At 37.5% G+C, this 20975-nt stretch overlaps 1 protein-coding gene across 6 annotated transcripts in view; it reads right to left on the bottom strand.

The window, feature by feature from the left end:
• Positions 1–1143: 1143 nt before the first annotated feature.
• Positions 1144–20975, bottom strand: part of sgip1a (SH3GL interacting endocytic adaptor 1a) — a 57800-nt gene continuing 37968 nt past the window's right edge. For 5 of the 6 annotated variants that reach the window (XM_077534843.1, XM_077534842.1, XM_077534844.1 and 2 more), the window contains 11 exons: positions 20787–20908; positions 18136–18283; positions 17465–17524; positions 12637–12696; positions 11325–11436; positions 9558–9713; positions 8974–9109; positions 8680–8882; positions 8497–8561; positions 4962–5126; positions 1144–3737 (listed from right to left, as the gene is read on the bottom strand). In XM_077534843.1, the coding sequence (XP_077390969.1) occupies positions 3715–3737; positions 4962–5126; positions 8497–8561; positions 8680–8882; positions 8974–9109; positions 9558–9713; positions 11325–11436; positions 12637–12696; positions 17465–17524; positions 18136–18283; positions 20787–20908 (1250 nt within the window). In that variant the 3' untranslated portion in view covers positions 1144–3714. The remainder of the gene's footprint in view (positions 3738–4961; positions 5127–8496; positions 8562–8679; positions 8883–8973; positions 9110–9557; positions 9714–11324; positions 11437–12636; positions 12697–17464; positions 17525–18135; positions 18284–20786; positions 20909–20975) is intronic. The other variant, XM_077534846.1, reaches the window with a different exon arrangement.

Genomic DNA, 20975 nt, shown 5'->3' on the forward strand with positions numbered 1-20975 from the left:
GGAAGCCATCCCAAAGGGATCAATAAAGTCAAGTCTAAGTCTAAACTTAAAATGGTCAACTGTCCACTTTGCACAGTTACTTGTTGGAAGAAAAACTTGGCCAAACACATACAGAGGAAGCACCCCAACAAATCAACAGACATAACAGAAACCAGTCATTTAAAGAGTATAAAATGGGATTTTTGCAGTCCAAAAAGGAAGGCACGACTCTTCAGTCCCTATACATGTACAAAACAAAACCTGGATTCTAGTGTAGAACATTCAGTGTGAGTTGGAGGAATGCAAGCAATACTGCAAAATGGCATCACAAAGTGGAATAGAATTTACACTCTGTGAGCACATTCTCTCTTTGCCTTATTGTACAAACATTGCAACAGAATTACACTTAAAAGAAGTATTAATGGAAATGGTGCAGTTAAATTTTTTTGGTGAGTCAAAGAAGGCAACCTGTATTAAAAGGCAAAAATAATGCACAGGCAGCATATGTCCCTCTATGTGTTGAGGTGGTATTTGGGGAAAACGCAAAACTCTTGTTTTTCAGTGCATGAGCCAGAGTTACATTCTTACAGTTGCCTTGGGCGGGTATTTGTAACTTATAATTCCATTGCAAACACATGGCATTGCCCTTGTGCCAAACCAAGGATGTCATGTGTCCACAAAAAACATAAGCAAATGGCATTTATTTCAAACGAACTTGGATGCAATCAAAACAGAAGAAATCAGTACCAGTGCACCACCACAGCCCCAAAATAATGTCTATCCACCATCAGCTGAAATCTTCAGAAAACTTGTAGAGTATACATATTGACATAAAAGACTTCCAGCTAACCTGCCAGATGACCTTGTAAAACCAAAAGCACTCAAGGACCACAACACAGTTACATCCAGTAGAGACAGTTTGTGCACTCTGTCCAGGAACTGTAAATGTTAAAAAGTCAGTACTGATGTCCAGAACAGCCAGAGTAATCTCTATGAATGGGGTAATCGAAAGTAAGTAATTGTTGCATTTATTGGCTACCGTTATGGAAATTTGCAGAGAAAAGAACTTAATGTCAAATGTTTAAGTCCTCCCCACGTTCAGCCAGTTTACTGAAATGATCACATGCAATACATACATTGAAGAAAAAGGCAAACACAATTGAATGGAGTTAGAACTTTTATTGGTTTTGGAAGGAAGCAAACTAAGTTTCCATATTAGCGTTGAGGCTGCACATGGTTTGATGTTAAAGCATTCTTACTCACAACACACACACAAAAACTGTTCTTGTCAACAGTATTACAGGTGAGTGAGTACACAGCACAACATCATTTTAGAGTTTTCTGAAGGTAAAGGTTGCCCTGCTTTTTCTGCATGCTCTATAAAGCAATGATGAATTACTGCAGGACATATTCACTACAGAGATGAGCCTCTGCATTGGGAGAAAAATGAAACACATGAACTCAAAAACATTTAAAAAAAAAAAATCTAGCACACCCAATATTTTAACGACTGATAACTCATTTAGTGTAACCCGAAATGTTAAATTTGATATAAAATAAGAGCACAGCAATTATTTCAAGTGGTTGTTCCAAAAAAAAAAAAAAAAAAAAAGATTACTTTTGCTTTATTGCAAATAATACTTTTCAGTTTAGCCAGAAAGTCTTGGATTTGAATCAACAACCTTGAAGAATTATTTGGGACAAGCAATAAAAACAATTCTATTATTTACAATTCAGACCACTTGACATAATTGTTTTGCTTCACCTAAAGAAATTAGTTCCAGGTTGCAGTATGTTTTTATTTTATTTTTTATTTTTACAGTCAAATCTCAAATATTCGGTGTGACAGATTACTTTTTGTTGTTGTTGTTAAAGTTCAGCCGTTTTTTTTTTTTTTTTTCCAGTGTGGAAAAGATTGTTCCATTTATATTTTAAAAGACTGAGCTGAGTGATAGAATCAATTTGGAACCAATGCATGGTGGGACGAGGTTGCTGTGATTGCTATATTCATCAAAAACTTGACAACTTCCTGTCATCTCGTTAGACAGGAAGTTAACTGTGTACAGTATCTGTTCCCACTGGCAATTCAAAACAACAACAACATAGGAAACACTGATGTCAGGATAATTGCTTTGTTGCTCTAAACCCAGTTTATGACGTTTGTACAACACATCTTACAAGACCATGTTTGGGTGTATTTAGCACGATATCGATATACAAGACAGTACCGTGGGCTTGGGCTGCACCTCACATACACACTTCATGTTCAGAAGGCGTGTCAAAGAGCATTCGGGAAAATAGACATTATCGGCACAGTGTTTACCCCCCAACAATAAAACAATAAAATATTTTTCTGTTTATAGTCAGCATTAAAAATATTCCCCTTATTCTCATTCACAGAAGTTGGAGGACACGGTACACACATACGCACGCACACAAAGCATTTTGGTCAACTTAACTTCCATCTCCAACCTCATGGCGTCATCTCACAGAGACCGTTACGATTATGTCAAATAAAGCTATGGATTCAAGCGGGGCGTGAGGACCAGGCTGGCGCCTGAAATGCATTTCGGAAAGTCACATTTGAAGAGAGAAAGAAGTCAAGTAGCAAAGCATAGAGACAGCTTGTAGTGTTAAAGGTCAAGCTACAGGAAAAGTGATAATGCCGATGAAAGGACTTCCCTTTTATTAATTTTTAACATAAGCACATATCTGTCTACCTCTGAATGAATCCACTGTAATCATGACAATATCTAATGGGAGTAGATTACTGATTGCCAGTTGGTCCAGACATAATGGATGGAATGGATCCATCGTCCTCATCTAACCGCCAGCATGAACGTGAATTTACATTTCAATGTGAACCTCCCCCATGATGAACTTAAAATCTACACGAACACTGTTTTCACACAGCAAAACACAGCATCCTGGTTGATATTCATCCTTTTAAATTAACTGACCCCACCCGCCCATATATACATATACATATATAGCTCAAAACTTCTGTTGCACTTGAATTAAAAAATTATATTTGAAACAAATTCAAAAATTATACGTTATACTGTACACGTTACTCAACTACACAGATAACAAAAAGAGTTAAAATATTTTCAGGGTACTGAATTGTGTGATACCGTTCCAAATCTAATCATATACAGAATCACATTTTCAACAACAAATCATGTCATTAATGGAAAAAAAAAATAAAAAAAAAATCAGACGCCGTCATGTAATCTGGAGTGAACGCTGCTGTCCTGGGAACAACAGAACGGCTATGTAATAATACAAGGAAAACACCAAACGCCCTTTAAGATATATATTATTGATTTTAAATGACACTTTGTACACTTAAGGGAAAACACTTCTTTTAACGTCACGACCAGCAGATTAGTTTATCATTGCAGCTGCCTACCAGCCCAAACATCTCTACAATTGGTCAGGCAGCTGCAGTGACGTGTCACCACATTTTGAGCAGAGGCACAGACTTCCAAAAGAAGGAAAGAGTCCAGGAGCGTAACACCAGCAATTCAGATGGAATGCAATAAATAAATATTAACACCATTTAGGACAAATGTCATTATGAAATGACCTAAAACAGCTCCACAGAGCTAGTTTGACGTTTTACAATACTGCTGGTGTCCTGGGCTCCGACAATGTGAATGAAGAATCCGGGTCTGTCCTCTGTGTCATCCGCCATCCCTTGGAGTTCATTTGTTCATCAGCGCTCTTCTTCACTTAGTTGTCCGCCAGGTATTTCCCTAAAGGACAAAATAGTTTGACATCTATTTAACACGACTCAAAAAGGAGAAGAAGAAAGGCTCGCAAAGAGAGAGGAGATACAATTCACTACTGCACTCTCTGAAAAAATCCCCTCCTCACCCTCTCTTTTTATTTGGTTTCCACGCCCCTAGTTACATAGGTGTTGCAACCCTAATAATGCAAATTAGGGATACACGATAATATTATTTTCAACCGATACCGATAAACAAATAATTCAGAAAGTGCCGATGTCGATAACCTAAAGTAAGCCGATAATTAATTGCAAAATTAACTTAAATACAAATATACTTTCGAGTCCTCCTATAAGTCGAATGATTACAAACTTGACCACACGTACTCAGCAATCTTCCACTCAACACTGTGTTCCAACCATCTTTTGTATTTGCATTTTTAGGGTTGGAACACCCATGTAACTAGGGGCGTGAAAACCAAATAAAAAGAGAGGGTGGGGAGAGGATTTTATTGATATCTCTGCTTCAAAGACAACCAGTAACGCATTTTGATTTTGCCAAAACAAAACTGTCATGTTTTACAAATGCAACAAAAAACTGAGAGGGTAACATTTTGTGGAGACACGGTAAAGAAAGCCCACTCTAGCGACTGCCATGTCACAATGATGCACCGTCTGTCAATATGAGGTCGCGTGCATCATGACGTCACAAATATGCAACACTACCATAGGAGAGGGGAGGGGTTGAAGATTTGGGCACAACTTGAGCCACAAATACAACGGATGGACCAACGTGGCATGTCTATTATTATCGGTGGATTTCTTTATTATCTGGTTTATCTGTTTGACGTCAAATTGGTCGATAATTGCCAATAATTATCAGCCACCGATATTATTGTGCATCCCTAATGCAAATGCAAAACATGGTTGGAACACAGTGTACTTGTTTGTCTGTCTAAGTGTGTGCATGTGAATGGAAGATTGCCGAGCACATGTGGTCAACTTTGCAATCATTTCTTAACACAAAACAGTCCGCCTCAGCAGACTGGCTCTAACCATTCTGCTGCGTTAGATGTTCTGGTTCTTGTGATTCTTTAGCCACCTTCTGATAAGATAACATATAGCTAGGCTATGTGAATGTGGAGCAGTAAATGTATGATAACTTATATTTACAATTATTCCTACACCTTCGTAGTCTTTCAAACCCTTTTAACCAAATAGTAACACAACAGCTTGACGATTTCACACTCACCAGCAGCGAACCTCTTCTTGACGAGTGAGAAGCGATACCCGGGCCCAGCCAGTTCGATGTCACAGCCTGACAGTGTGCTGCCCTCACTAGTGAACTGCACAGCCAGTGGAGCTGGTTTAGTTGGGCCTTCTGTTAGCTGGAAGCGGGCTAACAAAGAGCCCACACCTACAGGAAAATACACAAACGCAAGCTGGTGGTCACACATGATGGAAAATGTGGAGGTGACGTCAGATACATTTTTTTTCTTGATGAGCTGACTGCATCTGCACGAGAAGAGGTGGCTTTATTCTACCTAGATAAGGAAGCACTGATGAGAAATTACGAATCGTGACAATTTACAAATATTTGCCCTTTTTTCTTTTTATTTATCATAATAAAATAACCAACACAAGTAAACAAAATGGCGATTGATGTAATAGGAGAGTGTAAAAATTACACAAGGCGCGATTTCATGATTTCATGAAATTACGCCAATGAGTGCAAACAATCGGAGCAAACAGGAGCGCTGCTAGCTCTTTGACCGCCAAAAATGTTTAATAACGATTAATAAAATCACGACGTATGCCGCCATAAATGTTAAATGACGTGTCAAATTCTTTTTTTTTTTTTTTAAATCAATGTAAAGTGCAACGCTACACGTCAATGGAGTTGTGGAATCAAAAACGCCTACTAACTATGGCCAGCAGATGGCAGCATTGTATCTCTTTTCAGTGGGCTCATGTGTAGGAAATTACAATGAAACAAGACTGATATGATGAAATAGAACGTTTTCAAGGACAACGTGAATGATCAAAACTTTTGTCACATTAAACCTAATTCACAGAGCGTCACTAAACCAAAAATATTGGTGTCAAAGTTATGGAGAAAATGGATGTTTTCACAAAAAGCTTGTTCTCCCCCTTATCTTTTCAATTTATAATTCAATTCATAATTCATACTTTTTTGTAATGAAAAAATGGAATGCGCTCTTTTATTTGGTACATTATATTTATAAAAGCACACAATATTCTCTTTGCCTTGTAAGATGAGTTAAAATGCTTGAAATCGTCTACCACAGTGGGAGTTGCTTTTTTGATAACGCGACAGTAAAAGAGCAGGATATGTTGGATTTGTTCAAAAAAATGTCTCTTTGGTGCTCTTCAGTAAAGGGATCAAAGCATATTCAAAAACAGAGAAAACTGAGGCACTCAAAGGTTTTTCAAGTAAAAATTGCCAAGGCCGAAACACGTAGGCAATTTTTAATCAACTGGCCATGTTGAAATAAAGGCCTTTTACTTGGAAAACCTTTGAGTGCCTCAGTTTTATCTCTTTTTGGATATGAAATTACTCCAACTTTGGCATCCCAAGGGCAGGAATTTTATTCATCATCTCTTCAGATGTATTGCAGCGAGCCATTTGAGGCCCTCTGTCAGTTTTTAGCAACCCTCAGCACCAACTAAAAATAGCATTTGGCACAAGCTAGCGCTCGCCCATGTCATTACTAGAAAAAAAGTGGGGTCGGAACAGTGAGAAAAAAAAAATAGTTGAAAAACAAGGGGGTGTGACGCTCATGATGAACTATTACAAAAACAAATAATGCGTTGGTTTAGGATAGCACATTTTTTCAAAGTGCAATGATGCATAAAAACTATATACTGAAATAGTTCATGAATTAAACTAATTCAATTACAGACGAAAATAGCGTTAGTTGCCCCACTTCCTGCTAGGTGTGAAGGTCCAATTTGTGCCGTACATTTAAAGCTGCTCTCTGTAACAATTTGGCCAAAAATATATTCACAATAGCCTTTATCTGACCATTTATGACTTCTAATTAGTAGATGAACACCTTAGTTGTTCATAACAGGTGCTCCTCCAAGCCTCTTGCCAATAGTTTTCTGACTGGATTTGGGTTTTGAGTTTCCGGCCCTGTCTGCAGATGTGCCGTCATGTGCACATAGTCTATGTGAAGATGGGTGTATGCAGTTTCATTTTTCATCAACAGGTGGCAGTAGCAATTTGAAATTGAATTTTCTGTATTCTGTAGCTTTAAGAGGAAGTCAACCCCCCCAAATCTTTCTTTACAATAATATATTGTATGTGCCCCCACTAGTCTAAACATGGTATTCTTTTTAATATTGCATGTGTGGAATATGAATTAAGCAGCAATATCCATCCATCATAGGGATGGCCATTTTGCCACTTGCTGTCGCCTGAAAGTGACATCATAGGTGCTCAGGTAACAACCAACCACAGGTCAGCTTCAGGAAAGCGTGATCCGTGATTGCACATTGCCTGATCCCTGAGCAACTGTGTCACTTTCAGCTGACAGCAAATGGCAAAATGGCCAACCACTCAGAGGAAAAAAGAAAAGTGTGGATTTTGCAGCTTACCTCATATTCCACAAACACAATGGTAATCAGAATACCGTGCTTAAACTAGTGGGGGCACATAGAACACATTACTGTAATGAACATTTTTGGCTTGACTTCGCCTTTAATGATCCTAATCAAGTAAACACTTCTTTAAAGATGTTATTATGTTGCTACCAAATGCAGGGGTGGATCTTGTGATATAAAAAAAATATTAAAAATTCTTATAAAATTATAAAATTATTATAAATTATTTTCCGAGAGAGAGAGAGAAAAAAAAGAAGTAAAAGAACAAAGACAATACATTAGGTAGAGTCGAACTGGTCACATCAGTTTTGAGAATAGCACTCTGAGATCTGAGCATAGTGAAGGTATGAAGAAAACTCAGAAATTAAGGCAGCACTGTACTGTATATACAAAACCAATTTGCTTAGAGTATTTTTACCAACAATGATGGATGGATTTTTAGTGTGTTTAATAAATTAAAAGTGAAGATTATTTAAGTGGCACTTGCAGCCTTTGTTTTTCTATATATGGCCATCACTGAAAAATGTTTGGACACTCAATTATGTATGTAATTATATATTCATGAATTAAAACAGCAATTAAATAGATTAAAATTCATCATTCACTCCAAGCCATTCTACTGGATTTTGACTGATTTTGCAAGGCCCACAGAATAAATATTGTGTTCTACTGCTATAAAAACATGGAACCTACCAAAAAAAAAAAAGAGAGAAAAAAAAAAGTAGATTTCTATCTGTTTCAGTTTTGCGGCAACTAGCATTAGAATGTAGCTAAGTTTCATTATTATTCACAAATCTATTTAGAATTGTGAGTATTGAGCTTTTTTTCCAACATTACCCTGGTTGATAGCCTTTACTCTGCTGCCATCTGCTGGCCGTTTGTGTAATAACTACCATTTCTTCAATCGTTATTTGCAGTTGAGAGGCTGTATCAAAGCCTTCTAAATGCTCTAGCTTAAAAAACAAAAAAAAACAAAAAAAAACAAACAAAAAAAAACACGTATAAATACGTCTTTGGTACACTTGGTAATATTTAAAATGAAACGGATTTATACGCTTTTGGGAGCAAATGAGTTCATGTCATTCAACATTTTAAAAGTCAGACATCTCAGTGCAAAACTAGATTCATTTCAAGCCATGAAGAATATTTAAGACACACACCTCCATTTTCAGATTTTTGTGAGATATCTGGAATCTTCCATAGGATTCTTTGCTGCTCTGAATTCCTGTGAGGACAAGGTGGCGTTAGTTAAGTAAAGCATATTCATGTTCTACCAGTCTGTTTATCTGTTTGGTGCTGCACTAGGTTCAAAACAATAACAAATACAGCAATTGTGTCTTTACCATGCTGCTGGAGGTAACACAGCTTGAAGTTTGGAAACGCCGCCATCAACTGGGACCAAAAACTGGACATTGTTCAGCGCCATTGGCGTTGACATGGCCTCGCCGTTATATTTGTAGTCTATCCTCAGGTCTGTGCTGGTGGGTTCACAACGCCAGCTCACGGCCAAATTCATGGGAGTGGACACAGGACCCTGCACTGACACCTGGAAAAGATCAATCAAATATTTGCATATATTTGTGCATTTTTATTTTCAGTACAAACAAGCACATGTTTGTTGTATTTTGCCAGCTCACCTGATACTTCAGCATGTCCACATTATAGTATGTCGCCTGCGGCTTCTGCTCGGATACCTTCTTTAGATGAGATATCAGGTTTGGCATGTTCACCCAGAAGTTCTTGGCATCCGCCTTGGCTTGCGTGGCGGTGTCGCTGGTGAAGATGCACAAAAATACAACTTCTCAAACTAATCTTTAACACAAACACAATCTGGCTTTTGGCGGAGTTTAACAAACACACTCCAGCACATGCAGAAATAATCAAGAAATGTATTAGGAGTCACATCATTATTTAAAAATCCTGAAAAGGGAAAACATTTTAGAGATGGATAGAGGGTGAAAAATAAATGACACACAAAAAAATGAAAGAATCTCTGGCAGTATTTAAAGTAACAAGCACAACAGAGACTTCATGATTATGAAAAGGCAAAACGTGTCATGCTTTTTATTCTACATGCTCATTAAGATGTTTTGAGGCACAACAACAAAAATGAAATTACATCGCCAAGTTTAACTGAGATCACATCGACATGTAAGGGGATTCCGATTCAGCTTCAACTTGATGTTTGATACAATTCCGGGGTGTACAACAGTGTCATTACCAGCAGAGCAGCTGGGGGTTAGGCAGCACATGCTCCAGTCGATTGTAGTTGGTTATGCTGAAGGTTAGCACAGCGGGGGACGGGTTATTGGCAAAGTGCCGAGTGATTCCCGCTGGAAACGACAAAACCATCTCACCTATGATCTTCACAACACATCTGAGGGAGAGACGAGGGAGAGTTCATCAAAAAGGGCACCGGAAAGTGACAGACAATATAAAACAGTTCAAAGCAGGAGTCGATACATACCTAGATACACAGATTGCGATTCTATTAAAAATGGTTCAATAAGATTCGGTTCAGCATGGGAGCGATACGTTTCAATGCCAAATATGCATCGTAAATGGGAAGACTGGCAGTGCATGAGCATTTATCAGGAACGTGCAGACATTTTGTGGGGCAGATGTTTAAGACAAAGGGCACAACTTCTACGACCGTCCCAAAACTGTGATCGATCCTCACCAAATGTATGTGCACATCTGTACTTGTGCTCAAATCATACTTAATATTACAACAATATGTTTGATTTTATGGACAGGAGCCACTTCCCAACATTGCCATCATCATAGGAAACTGATTACAACATGACTAAAGTACACAAATAGGTTTTGTTTTTAAGTTTGTTTTTCTTTGTCCTTTTGTGAATTAATAGATAATATATTGCTGATATTGATAGAGTGCTATGTAAATGAATATATTTATAACACTGTCGATTGATGCATGTGTATTGACAATGTATATCTAGTTATACATAAATACATTTATATATAAAACTAATTATTTTGATTTAGTTTATAATGAAAACGATATTGGTGTAGGATTAAATAAGAATTTTTACTTCCTACTCCTTTTCGGACATGTTAATGATAGATGTATTGTTTTTTTGTTTTTTTTTGGTTTTTATGCCTTCATTCAGCCATTCATTTTTTATTCATGTTTTTGGTATTGTTTTGATTTTGTTGACTTTACTATTTTTATGTTTTTATGTTCGAAATAAAGATTTCAATCAACCAATCAACCAATCAACCATCCATTTTCCTAACTGCTTTTCCTCACATTGGTCATGGGGGGTGCTGAAGCCTATCCCAACTGACTTCGGGCAGTAGGCGGGGTACACCCTGAATTGGTTGCCAGCCAATCAACCAATTAATAAAATTTTCAGAGTACGATTTGGGCATAAGTTGGGATATGCATATACGGAAGAATCGATCACGTCTTTGGGACATACACGTCCTATATCTGTTATAGAAGTCAGGCTTGCAGGTGCTGGCTGCATCGACAGCCGCACCACTCTCTTTTTTTGTTTTTTGTTTTTTTTTCTCTTGAAGGAGCTGAACATGAAACCTGATGGTTCAGAATGCTATCTGAATGCGTGTATCAAACGTACCATAATAAAACAATTCAAATAGGCACAAATATTTAAGCACTTCTTTCGGTTTTCAGACAAGTTTTTGTTATTTTTGGTTTCGGACAAACATTTTCATTTCTGTGCACCCTTAATTATTAATTATAAATTATTGATAATCATTTATGTGAATATATTAATTAATACATCATGGTACCGTTGTGTAAAATCTCTCGCCTACACGAATGGATATTTGTTTGTATCGGTTTATCATTCCAAACACTCGCAACAACACATCTTTTTCTTAGTCATGCTTTCATAGCTGGATCTTGTGAACTTTTTATTTTATTTTTTATTTTTTTGATTGACCCTAAACAGTGACTACTACTAAAGCACATAGAGTAAAAAACATTTGGTTGACCTACTTGCCGGGGTCGGCCCCTTTAAAGAAGGCATTGACTGTCTCAGTGAATGCAGCAGCCACAGGGAGCGTGTCCTGAGCACCCATGGTGAGAGGACTTGGCCCTCTGGAGCAGCCTAATGTAACATACATACATGTATTAATATATAAATAACATACACATACAATATTTGTACTTTTACTTAATTTCACAAAGCGTATTTTATTTTTTAGCTTTTGCGGCAAATTAATTCCTGAAAAACCAAGCCAAATATGCATGGATCAAATAAATGATAAAAGATTAAAGTGCAAGTAAGGACAAAATATTAAAAGGTGGACTCAACCCAAAAAATTTCTTTACAATACTGTTCTACAAGCCCCACTAGTCTAAACAGGATATTCTGCAGAATATGATTTAAGCTGCAAAATCCACTCATTTTTATCCATCTCAGAGGGCAGCCATTTTGACACCTGCTGTGGACTGAAAATGGCTTCACAGTTTCTCAGGGCTCGAGTAACGACCAATCACGGCTCACCTATTTCCTTAGTTTGGTCATGTGACGTTTGCAAGATGAGCCATGATTGGTCGTTAATTGAGCCTTGGGCAACTGTGATGTCATTTTCAGTCGACAGCAAGTGGCAAAATGGCCGCTCCCTAAGATGGATAAAAATGGGTGGATTTTGCGGCTTTATTCATATTCCACAAGCACAATATTAATCAGAATGCTGTGTTTAGATTCTTGGGGGCCATACTAAATATTTTTGTAAAAAAACATTTTGGATTGACTTACCTTTTAAAACAATATACAGAATATTTACCAATTTCTCTCTGCTCTTATGACTGTGAATTAATTATTTAAATACTGTCACGAAGTACTTTTACATTTGCACATTTTGATGTAAAAAAAGAGGCTGTCATAAATATGTGCAAGCTTTTATTAAAAAAGTTGGAAGTGTTTTGAGAAGATCCAAAGACCAACAAGTGCAAAGATGAACCCAAAAAGATAAAACAGCGAAAGGAATGGTAAAAGACATTAAGCATAATGTACAATGACTGATGATCCTTTGGAAAGGAAGGAAACAACATGAGGATGAGCAATGTCAGGAAGACAAGATGGGGGAAATGAGACCACAACATTAGTCGCTGCTCATGATGCGGCTCAGCCAGATGTTAGTTTGGCGCTGGCGGGATAGGAAGATGGATTTTTTTTTCAGGAAGAGGAAAAGCAGAGGAGGAGGGAGGAGAGTAGGGGCAGGCCAGGAACCAAGCTTGCACAAATGAGCCTCGACGAGTGTGCGCGAACGCTGCAATTAGCCCTGTTGCAGATCCAACTTACCTTCAAAGGTTAAATAAAACTTCCCTCTGTCAAACCATACAAGGGATGGCTGGTCATTCTCTGTGTGGGGTCAAAGGGTCGGGTCGGGTTGAAGGACAGAAGTGGGGATGGGACGTTGGGTGGCAGAGGAGGGAGATGAACAGGAAGGAATTGAAGGAGGTGGGTGAGGAGGGGAAGGAGAAAAGGATAGCAGCGTGAGTCTCACATGGCAGGTCTGTCACATCACTGTGGGGTGAAACATTTAGGTGGAAGCCGGGTGTGGATTGGGGAGAGAGGACCGCGGCAAACCCACACAGAGTCGTGATGGAACACAATGGGACAATCAATATGGAGGTGGAACAATGGTTTTTGCTGCCCAGTTGAGTGCCACCAGTAGAATACAGTGCTACATTTTATAATTTCATTGTTAATTTCGAATTTAAACCAGTTGCTTTTTAAGCATCATAAGCAAGGCTCGAAATAAGCAGTTTCGCATCACCGTTTGGGTGTCAACGTTTGTATTTTGCACTTCATTAATGCTATGTTCTGAGGTTGGATCCCAGAATACAGACACAAATAGAGTTTTAACACTTTATTCGCCTAACATCAAAAGGCGTGGAACTAACTTGACTTGACCAGAAACTACAAGAAGGCATTGAGGAAGAGAGAAGCAGGTGGCCGGCTGGACAGAGGAATAATCTGACAAAAAAACACAGTGAAACGATCTGATTGGTTGTGGCTAGACATGTGGGTAACAGGACTGACATGGAATTATCTGATTGGCTGTTGACTAGATAAAGAGAGTAAAGATTCCTGACATCACATAGCTTTTGACATCACATAGGGTATTACCAGTTGAAACTAGGTGCCGATTACATCAGTTCAAAACAGACACTTGACCACACGGTCATGACCCAAACATAACCCTTGCATGACAGTAAATATAACCCTTACATGACCCTAGTCACGACAGTAAGCATAACCTTTGCATGACCCTAGTCATAACAGTAAGCATAACCCTTGCGTAACCCTGTCATGCCCTTGCATGACCCAAACATAACCCTGGCATGACCCAGTCATTAAATTGCAAAGACATTAAATTGCAAAACAGACTCAAACTCCAAGACAATCGTCAAAAGTAGTGATGTGTCTGTCAGGTTTGAATGAAACGGAGCCTAATTAACATAAACTGATTGATAATTAGTCTCTCGCTTCACAGGAGGATGTGTAGCTGCCCAGTTGTTGCAGCACAGAGGAAGGAGTGAGAAAAAAACAGAGCAAGGATAAACAACGATAATAAAGAATAGCTAAGAAAATGAGTGACAGGAAAGGAGTTCAATCTGGACACATTTAAACTTTTTTGACAATGCGAAGCCAGAATGAGAAAAAAAAGGAAAAATACATTCAATAATATTAATGATGGTGCCAGTGTCTCTTATGCAACTGTTGCTTGGAGGCATGTCATCCCCAGACCCCACCTGAGAGTGTCAGGTATGTGGTGTGGTTGTGGACCCAAATGCAGAGAAGCGGGACAGAGGAGGCAGAAGTGACGTAAAAAGTGAATTTAATTAAACCAAAACAAAAGCGAAATCCAAAAGGCAGGCAAAACAAGACATTGGGGAAGCAAGGTGTATTATAAAAAAAAAAAAAAAAAAAGGGTGAAGAGACTAAATACACACACAGTAATTGACACAACGAGACACCGCTGGGCAAGACTCAAGTGGCAGGGGACACATGAGGAAGGGCAGGCAAACACAGGTGGACATGACAATGCTTGACAAGACTAGGGAGGCAACACAAGGACAACAAAACAGATCATGGCTGAAACTTAAAGAAACATGATAAACTCAAACAAAACCTACTCAAAACTAGAAACCTGACAAAAGCAGAAATAAACCAAACCCAACCCAAAAACCATGACAGAGAGAATCCTTTTCAAAACAGGACAGATCATTTCTGACAGAAGAAATTGTATCAGCTCCTCAAAGCAGGGGTACTTAGTTTTTCTAATTGCTAACCTTAACTGTACAAAAGTTATCTGGATGCTGTCTTTTATTTTTCATTTTATACATTTGAATTTATAGTTTGTTATGTGTTGTGTTCTGGAGTGGTTCCACGTTGTTTCAAAAAAGTTAAAAGCTTTTAACTTTGCAATTATAAATTCTTAAATTAAAAATAGGTTTGTTGTACCTTTTAGCAGCTCTATGCACAGCAAATAAAGGAATATTTTTTAATACATTTTATTCAATATAAAATTACCACGGATGAAAAAAATCAATTTAGCTTTACTTATAGAAAACAAAGTTTGCTGCTCTACAAAATGTAAATTGAATTAAAAACGGTTGATTCTATTAAAACAAAAGTTCATTTTATCATATTTTATTGTTTCCCTTGCTTCAAAAAAAAAAAAAAAAAAAAAAGTCAAAAAGCTGCTCCTCAAATCAAACCATTGATCCACAAAACTGCTTCACGAAGAAGAAAAATATTTCAAGCCTTGCATATGCACTGAATCAATCATGCAAAAGTCTAATCTCCATTATAAACACAGCTGGTCCACTCAAAATGGATGGCGTTCAAATGCAATGTTCACGGACTCCCTGCAGGAGGCAGCCATGAGACCTTCATCGCATTGTGCAGGATAAGCAGTGACTGGCCAGAGCAGAACTTTGGAATCTTGACCAGAAAGCAACCAATATGTTTATAATAATTACTGTACAACATTTGCATATGATGTGTTCACCAACTAGCAGGATAACAAGCTGAACATTGTGGCTGATCATTAACACATTTAAACTTTGCAAGCTGACTGACATTGAGAGCTGGACAGCAGCACCTCATAACGATAAAACGGCAGGTGTTCAGATGGCGAGGGACTGCAAATAGGGCTGTATTTTTCTGGACTGACAGGTTTGAAAGGTGGGGTCAGAGTTCAAGTGTAGGAGGAGATGGCTGGCAATAAGACCAGGTGGGATTGGCTGATTTTGTCACGCTCCAATAGTGATTCGGAGAGGATGGCATGAATATTAAACAGCTACCTTCCTAATTTGGACTAATTATCATGCCAGACTTCAAACGACTAATAGCCACACTGCTCTGAATGAATGAGTGAGTGAGTGAGTCTGAGAGCAGCAAAAAGAAAAATATGTATCTCAAGGGCCCACCATAAGGAGTTGTTCAGACAGGGAAACAAACTCACACATACACACACAGTTACACGGATTCAGCAAACGTATCCTTGAGTGCCTGCACAGCACTCAGCCAACACAAAATACAATGTGTGTCGGTGAAAAAAAGGGAGACAGGAGGTTTCCATGGCGACATGGTGAGACAGCCAATAGTGTACAGTCATAAACCAGAGAGAAAAGCCTCAAAGTATGGGTGAGGATTGAGGAAGTCACCCAAACTTGGGGGTGAATGGTATGTCAAATTGAAGATCAATGTGCCACCATACACATGACAAATGGTACATGTGGGCAAAAATGATTTCAATAGCAAGTGACGGTGATGGGAAAAGAATGAATAACATGCAGAATTTGTGGAGAAAAACAGACTGTGAAAATGAGAGGCGACATAGCTGTAAGTGTGCTGAGAGATCTGTGATGACAACAGCAAACCAATGAACAAAACATAATTATGTGAATGGTACAACCTTTGAAAAGCAGAAAATGTATTCTGCAACTGACTTTTTTTTTTTTTAACAAAACCTTAAGTCTAGTCAAATATAAAGGCAATGACACAAGGTATTTTTGTTCAAGTGAAACATGTAAATTAAAATGAATTAAAAATGACTTAACATGAAAATGGTTAGTAGTACTAAAATGTTTGGGCTCAATCAATCTAAAAATATGAGTACACATGTCTACGTGTGCAACTTGCATTGTCAGCAAATAATTTTGCGACTTCTTCTTTGAAGGATTACTATTAAATATACAAACTACATAAAATATTAGTGGAGGTGACAACAGCCAACTTTATAGGTGATGATATGCATTAGAGATTAAGTTATCAGTTAATATCAATATCGCTCTATCGGTGTGGAGGAGCAGGAAGTTAGCGATTATTGTATCGGCGAAAGAAAAAACAGTTATCGTTCATTCCTAATTTTGAGAGCAACTTATAAGTGGCAAGATGCACTAACCAAACTCGCTCAGGAGTCTGAACTAGGATTGGCTAATACACCAGATGGTGCTCAAAATATAGAAAAATTGATGCAGTGTGTGGACAGATTTTTTTTTTTTTTTGTGCTTAAAATTTGATTTAATGTAACATTATATTATGCAATATGAATATGACTTATACTTATAATTTTGTTTAACTCTTATTTCCCAATCATAACAATAAATGCTATAGCTTCATACATAGCATCTTATTAAAACAATATAATTTATTGCTGTAAATAAATATATAAAATAAAATACGCACACAACTGAGGTTTGCATGTAGGCATGGCCCTCAGCAATAGTTAACAGTTTCTTATGTGGCCACTTTGGAAAATCTATTTATTTATATTTATGCGGACTGCTCTGATGTATGGACCGAAATGATACATTCATATCTTGCCATTTAAGCTTGGCAGCAGCATCTCTCAGTATCCACACACAATTTCTGTACAAAATTGTAATTTACAGTCAAGTTAATTCATTGCTGATTGCAAAGATTTTTCAATTACCCAACCCTAGAAGGAAAATGCCAAAAATCTATGTCACTGTTCCATTACCTACATATATTTGACTGACATTTATAAGAAAGAAAAAAAAAAACTAAATTTACTTCATCATATGCACTGCAGGTGAAGAATGTCAAATAAAGCAACCCATCCCCTAACTCCCTGAGGATGTCTCTACTATACCTGCAAATGAATCAAAATGTCTCTCAAATGAAGGCAGCTTGTCTACATAAGCATCGTCTTCTGACAAGCCAAAGGAAAAATAAAAACATGGGTAGCACAAAAGAGAGCAAATCAAACCAATGTGGCAACACAAATGAAAATGTAAGAAAAAATAAATAAATACAGTACAGTGAAATTGTCAAAAAGAATACATATTGAGAATTTCAACATTCTGTTCATATTATTAAGCCCATTACAATTCTAAAGTTACAGTCTGATCTAGTTAATGTTACAGTCTTTATTGTTACCCATACCAATCTGTGTAAAGCTGACAAATAACATGTCAAAAGAGATTGACATTATATTTTAATTGCTGTACTACTTTCCACTCTTGGGCTGCACTTTGCTAATGATAGACTATTAAGTTTGACACTTGCATCTTTAATTCATCACTGGAGGGTGTGCTACTATTTTAGGTAGTTACACGCTTAAAATTACCGACTTCAATATGCAACACATATACGTGTATATGCATAATAATAGTAGATCAACAACAGTGATAAGCACACTTCTAATGTAAGGATTTGAATGATGTAATTCAGCTGCACGTCTTATTTTTTTAACAGGGAGAAAAGCAAACTTTATATTTTACAAAAATATTATGTTCATGGGACAGCCAACAGTGTACAAACCTGACACAGAGAGGTCTTTAGTGACGGTGGGAGTGGTGGCAGCACTCAGGGAGTTGGTAGAGGAGATAGAAGAGGTGCTCTCTGCCCGGGCCAAAGGAGCAATTGGAGGCGGGCTGGCGGCATGAACTGGTGGACTAAATGGACGATTCTGGAACAATAATAAAAAAAAAACAATACATAAAAAAAAATGATTGAACAGCAATGCAACCCCCTTTTTTTTTTTTTTTTTAAAGTGGATTACACTGATCAGAAAACCCTAACTCAAATGAATTATACAGCTACACATATCCCAAAATACTGTTGTACTTCTCAGATGGTAAGTCACATTTTTTTTTTTCATAGTTTCACTGGTCCTGCAACTTACACACAGGTGCAACTTGTACATATTATAATTAGAGCGCGGACTGGCACTGTTGCTTTCTGTGCACCAAGAATATTTGCTAAGGTAGTTATACATTTCCGCCAGTGGATATCTTCTTTATAACATAATAAAGGTGGTGGTAAAGCACAAGAAGAAGTAGAAGAATTAGAAGAAGTAGAATTACAAGTAGGAGGAGGAGAAGAAGAAGTAGAACAAGGAGGAAGAGTAGAGAATCGAAGGAGTAGAAGAAGAAGAAGAAGAAGAAGTAGAAGTAGTAGAAGAAGAAGAAGAAGGAGTAGAAGAAGAAGAAGAAGAAGAAGAAGAAGAAGAAGTAGAGGAAGAAGAAGTAGAAGAAGAAGGAGTAGAAGAAGAAGTAGAAGAAGTAGAAGTAGAAAAAGAAGAAGAAGAAGAACAACAACAACAACAACAACGACAACGGTCATGGCAAATATTGTGTGATAACTGTTAGCTGCTGTTAGCATGTGGCGGCCACCATGACAAGTATTGACTACCTACAGCACTAAAAGGCACGATAACCGATCAGGATTGGCCTTTAGCCACAACATGACATGGGATTCTAGTTAAGTAAGATAAGCCATTTCAAATTACACTGCGATTGGCTGGCAACCAGTTCCGGGTGTACCCCGCCTACTGCCCAAAGCCCGCTGGGATAGGCTCCAGCACCCCCGCGACCCTTGTGAGGAATAAGCGGTTACGAAAATGGATGGATCGAAGGATTTCAAATTACAAAGAAAAACGTTCCCATAATTAAAGGGCCAAGTTTTCATTTGGAGTGTATTTGCGAACGCACCCATGATTACAGAACGGGGATTTGGCGGGCGAATCCGAGCTCCACTGGTCTTGAATTTTATAAAATAAATAACATTTCCACCCTAAATTTTAAAATTAAAATTAAAACTTTACTTATACTCTAGAGCTGGGGTGTCAAACAGACGGCCCGCCCGCCAGATCAGGCCCGCAAAGGGGTTTAATTTGGCCTGCGAGACGACTTTGTAAATTAAAAAAAAATAAAAATTGTAATGTCGGACGAATTAATCAGCCAGCCACAATCAAATATATACATTTGTAATTTCCCAAGCAGTCCTCAGATGAGTACTGTAACTTGTACACAGAATCTCAGTGGAAGTCATTATTTTACACACAACTTAAAGTTATGGTTTGTTTTAATTTTATTTTTTTTTTTAAATCATAGACCAACATAAACGTGTTAAATACGACACAAATTCAATTACTGGTAAAACAAATGCATATGACAGGTCCTTATAACTTCATTAACTGTGCCACACAATGCATTCTGGGAACTATATATATATATATATATATATATATATATATATATATATATATATATATATATATATTAGGGCTGCACGATATTGGAAAAACATGCAATATGCGATATACTTGCTGAACATAGCGATATCGATATTATTGCGATATTTAACATGTACCAAAAGAAATTACAATTTTATTACCTAATGAAAGAAAAACATTTTTCATGTGGCAAAATAAGCAACATTAATTTAATCTTAGTTCATTAATTGTAATTATGTCTTGATAATTTTCAACTATTGAATGGTGATGCACATTTTGGTTAGCATCTGACTGGTCAAATTCATATAAAAAGCATAAAATTCCATATAAAACTTATTGCATGCCTTTGCGATATGCATATTGCAAGGACCAATATCGCGATATCGATATTTTTTCGATATATTGTGCAGCCCTAATATATATATATATATATGCAAAACAAGTAGATTTAACACGTCCAGAACTCATACAGGCAAGTGTTGGTGTGTTTCATTTGAATTCGTGTTATTTTTTTAAACAATAGATTACAGTTCAGCTCCGTAATTTAGGACTGGCCCAAAAATCGCAAAAATCTGCGTATAATTGACGGCAATTGTTTTTAAGTTATATAGCTACTATTATTTTACTGATTCAGCCCACTTAGTAATATATCATTTCCTCCATGCGGCCCCTTGAGCTAATATGAGTTTGACGCCCCTGCTCTAGAGTGACTTAGGTCTATGTGTTTTTTATATATATGTATTTACGTACAACTTATACGCCATGGTGACATATAGTCCAAAAACTATGGTAGTGGGTCTCACCAATCCCCACAACAAATTTCCTTGCAAATGGAAGAATTGCTTTAGATGCCTAAAGACTCATAAAACTGATTTCACCAACATGCCCTGAGCTAACACTTGTTCTGGTATAAATTAACATTATTACTTAAAGTAAAAAAAAAGACTGTACTTACAGTATCTCCTGCACTTGGTTTTCCTGGTGGAAGTTTGGGTCGTGAAGGGGGGCGGGGTGGAGGAGGAGGTGGAGTGGAGTTGACAGTTGAAGGAGTGGCAGGCCGTACTGGAGAGGAGGAACCTATAAAAAATGTGATATAGGGCAAAGATAAAACCATAACATTTCCAATTCACTGTTTTGGAAACAT

Source organism: Festucalex cinctus, chromosome 10 (assembly GCF_051991245.1).
Source record: "Festucalex cinctus isolate MCC-2025b chromosome 10, RoL_Fcin_1.0, whole genome shotgun sequence".
NCBI lineage: Eukaryota > Metazoa > Chordata > Actinopteri > Syngnathiformes > Syngnathidae > Festucalex > Festucalex cinctus.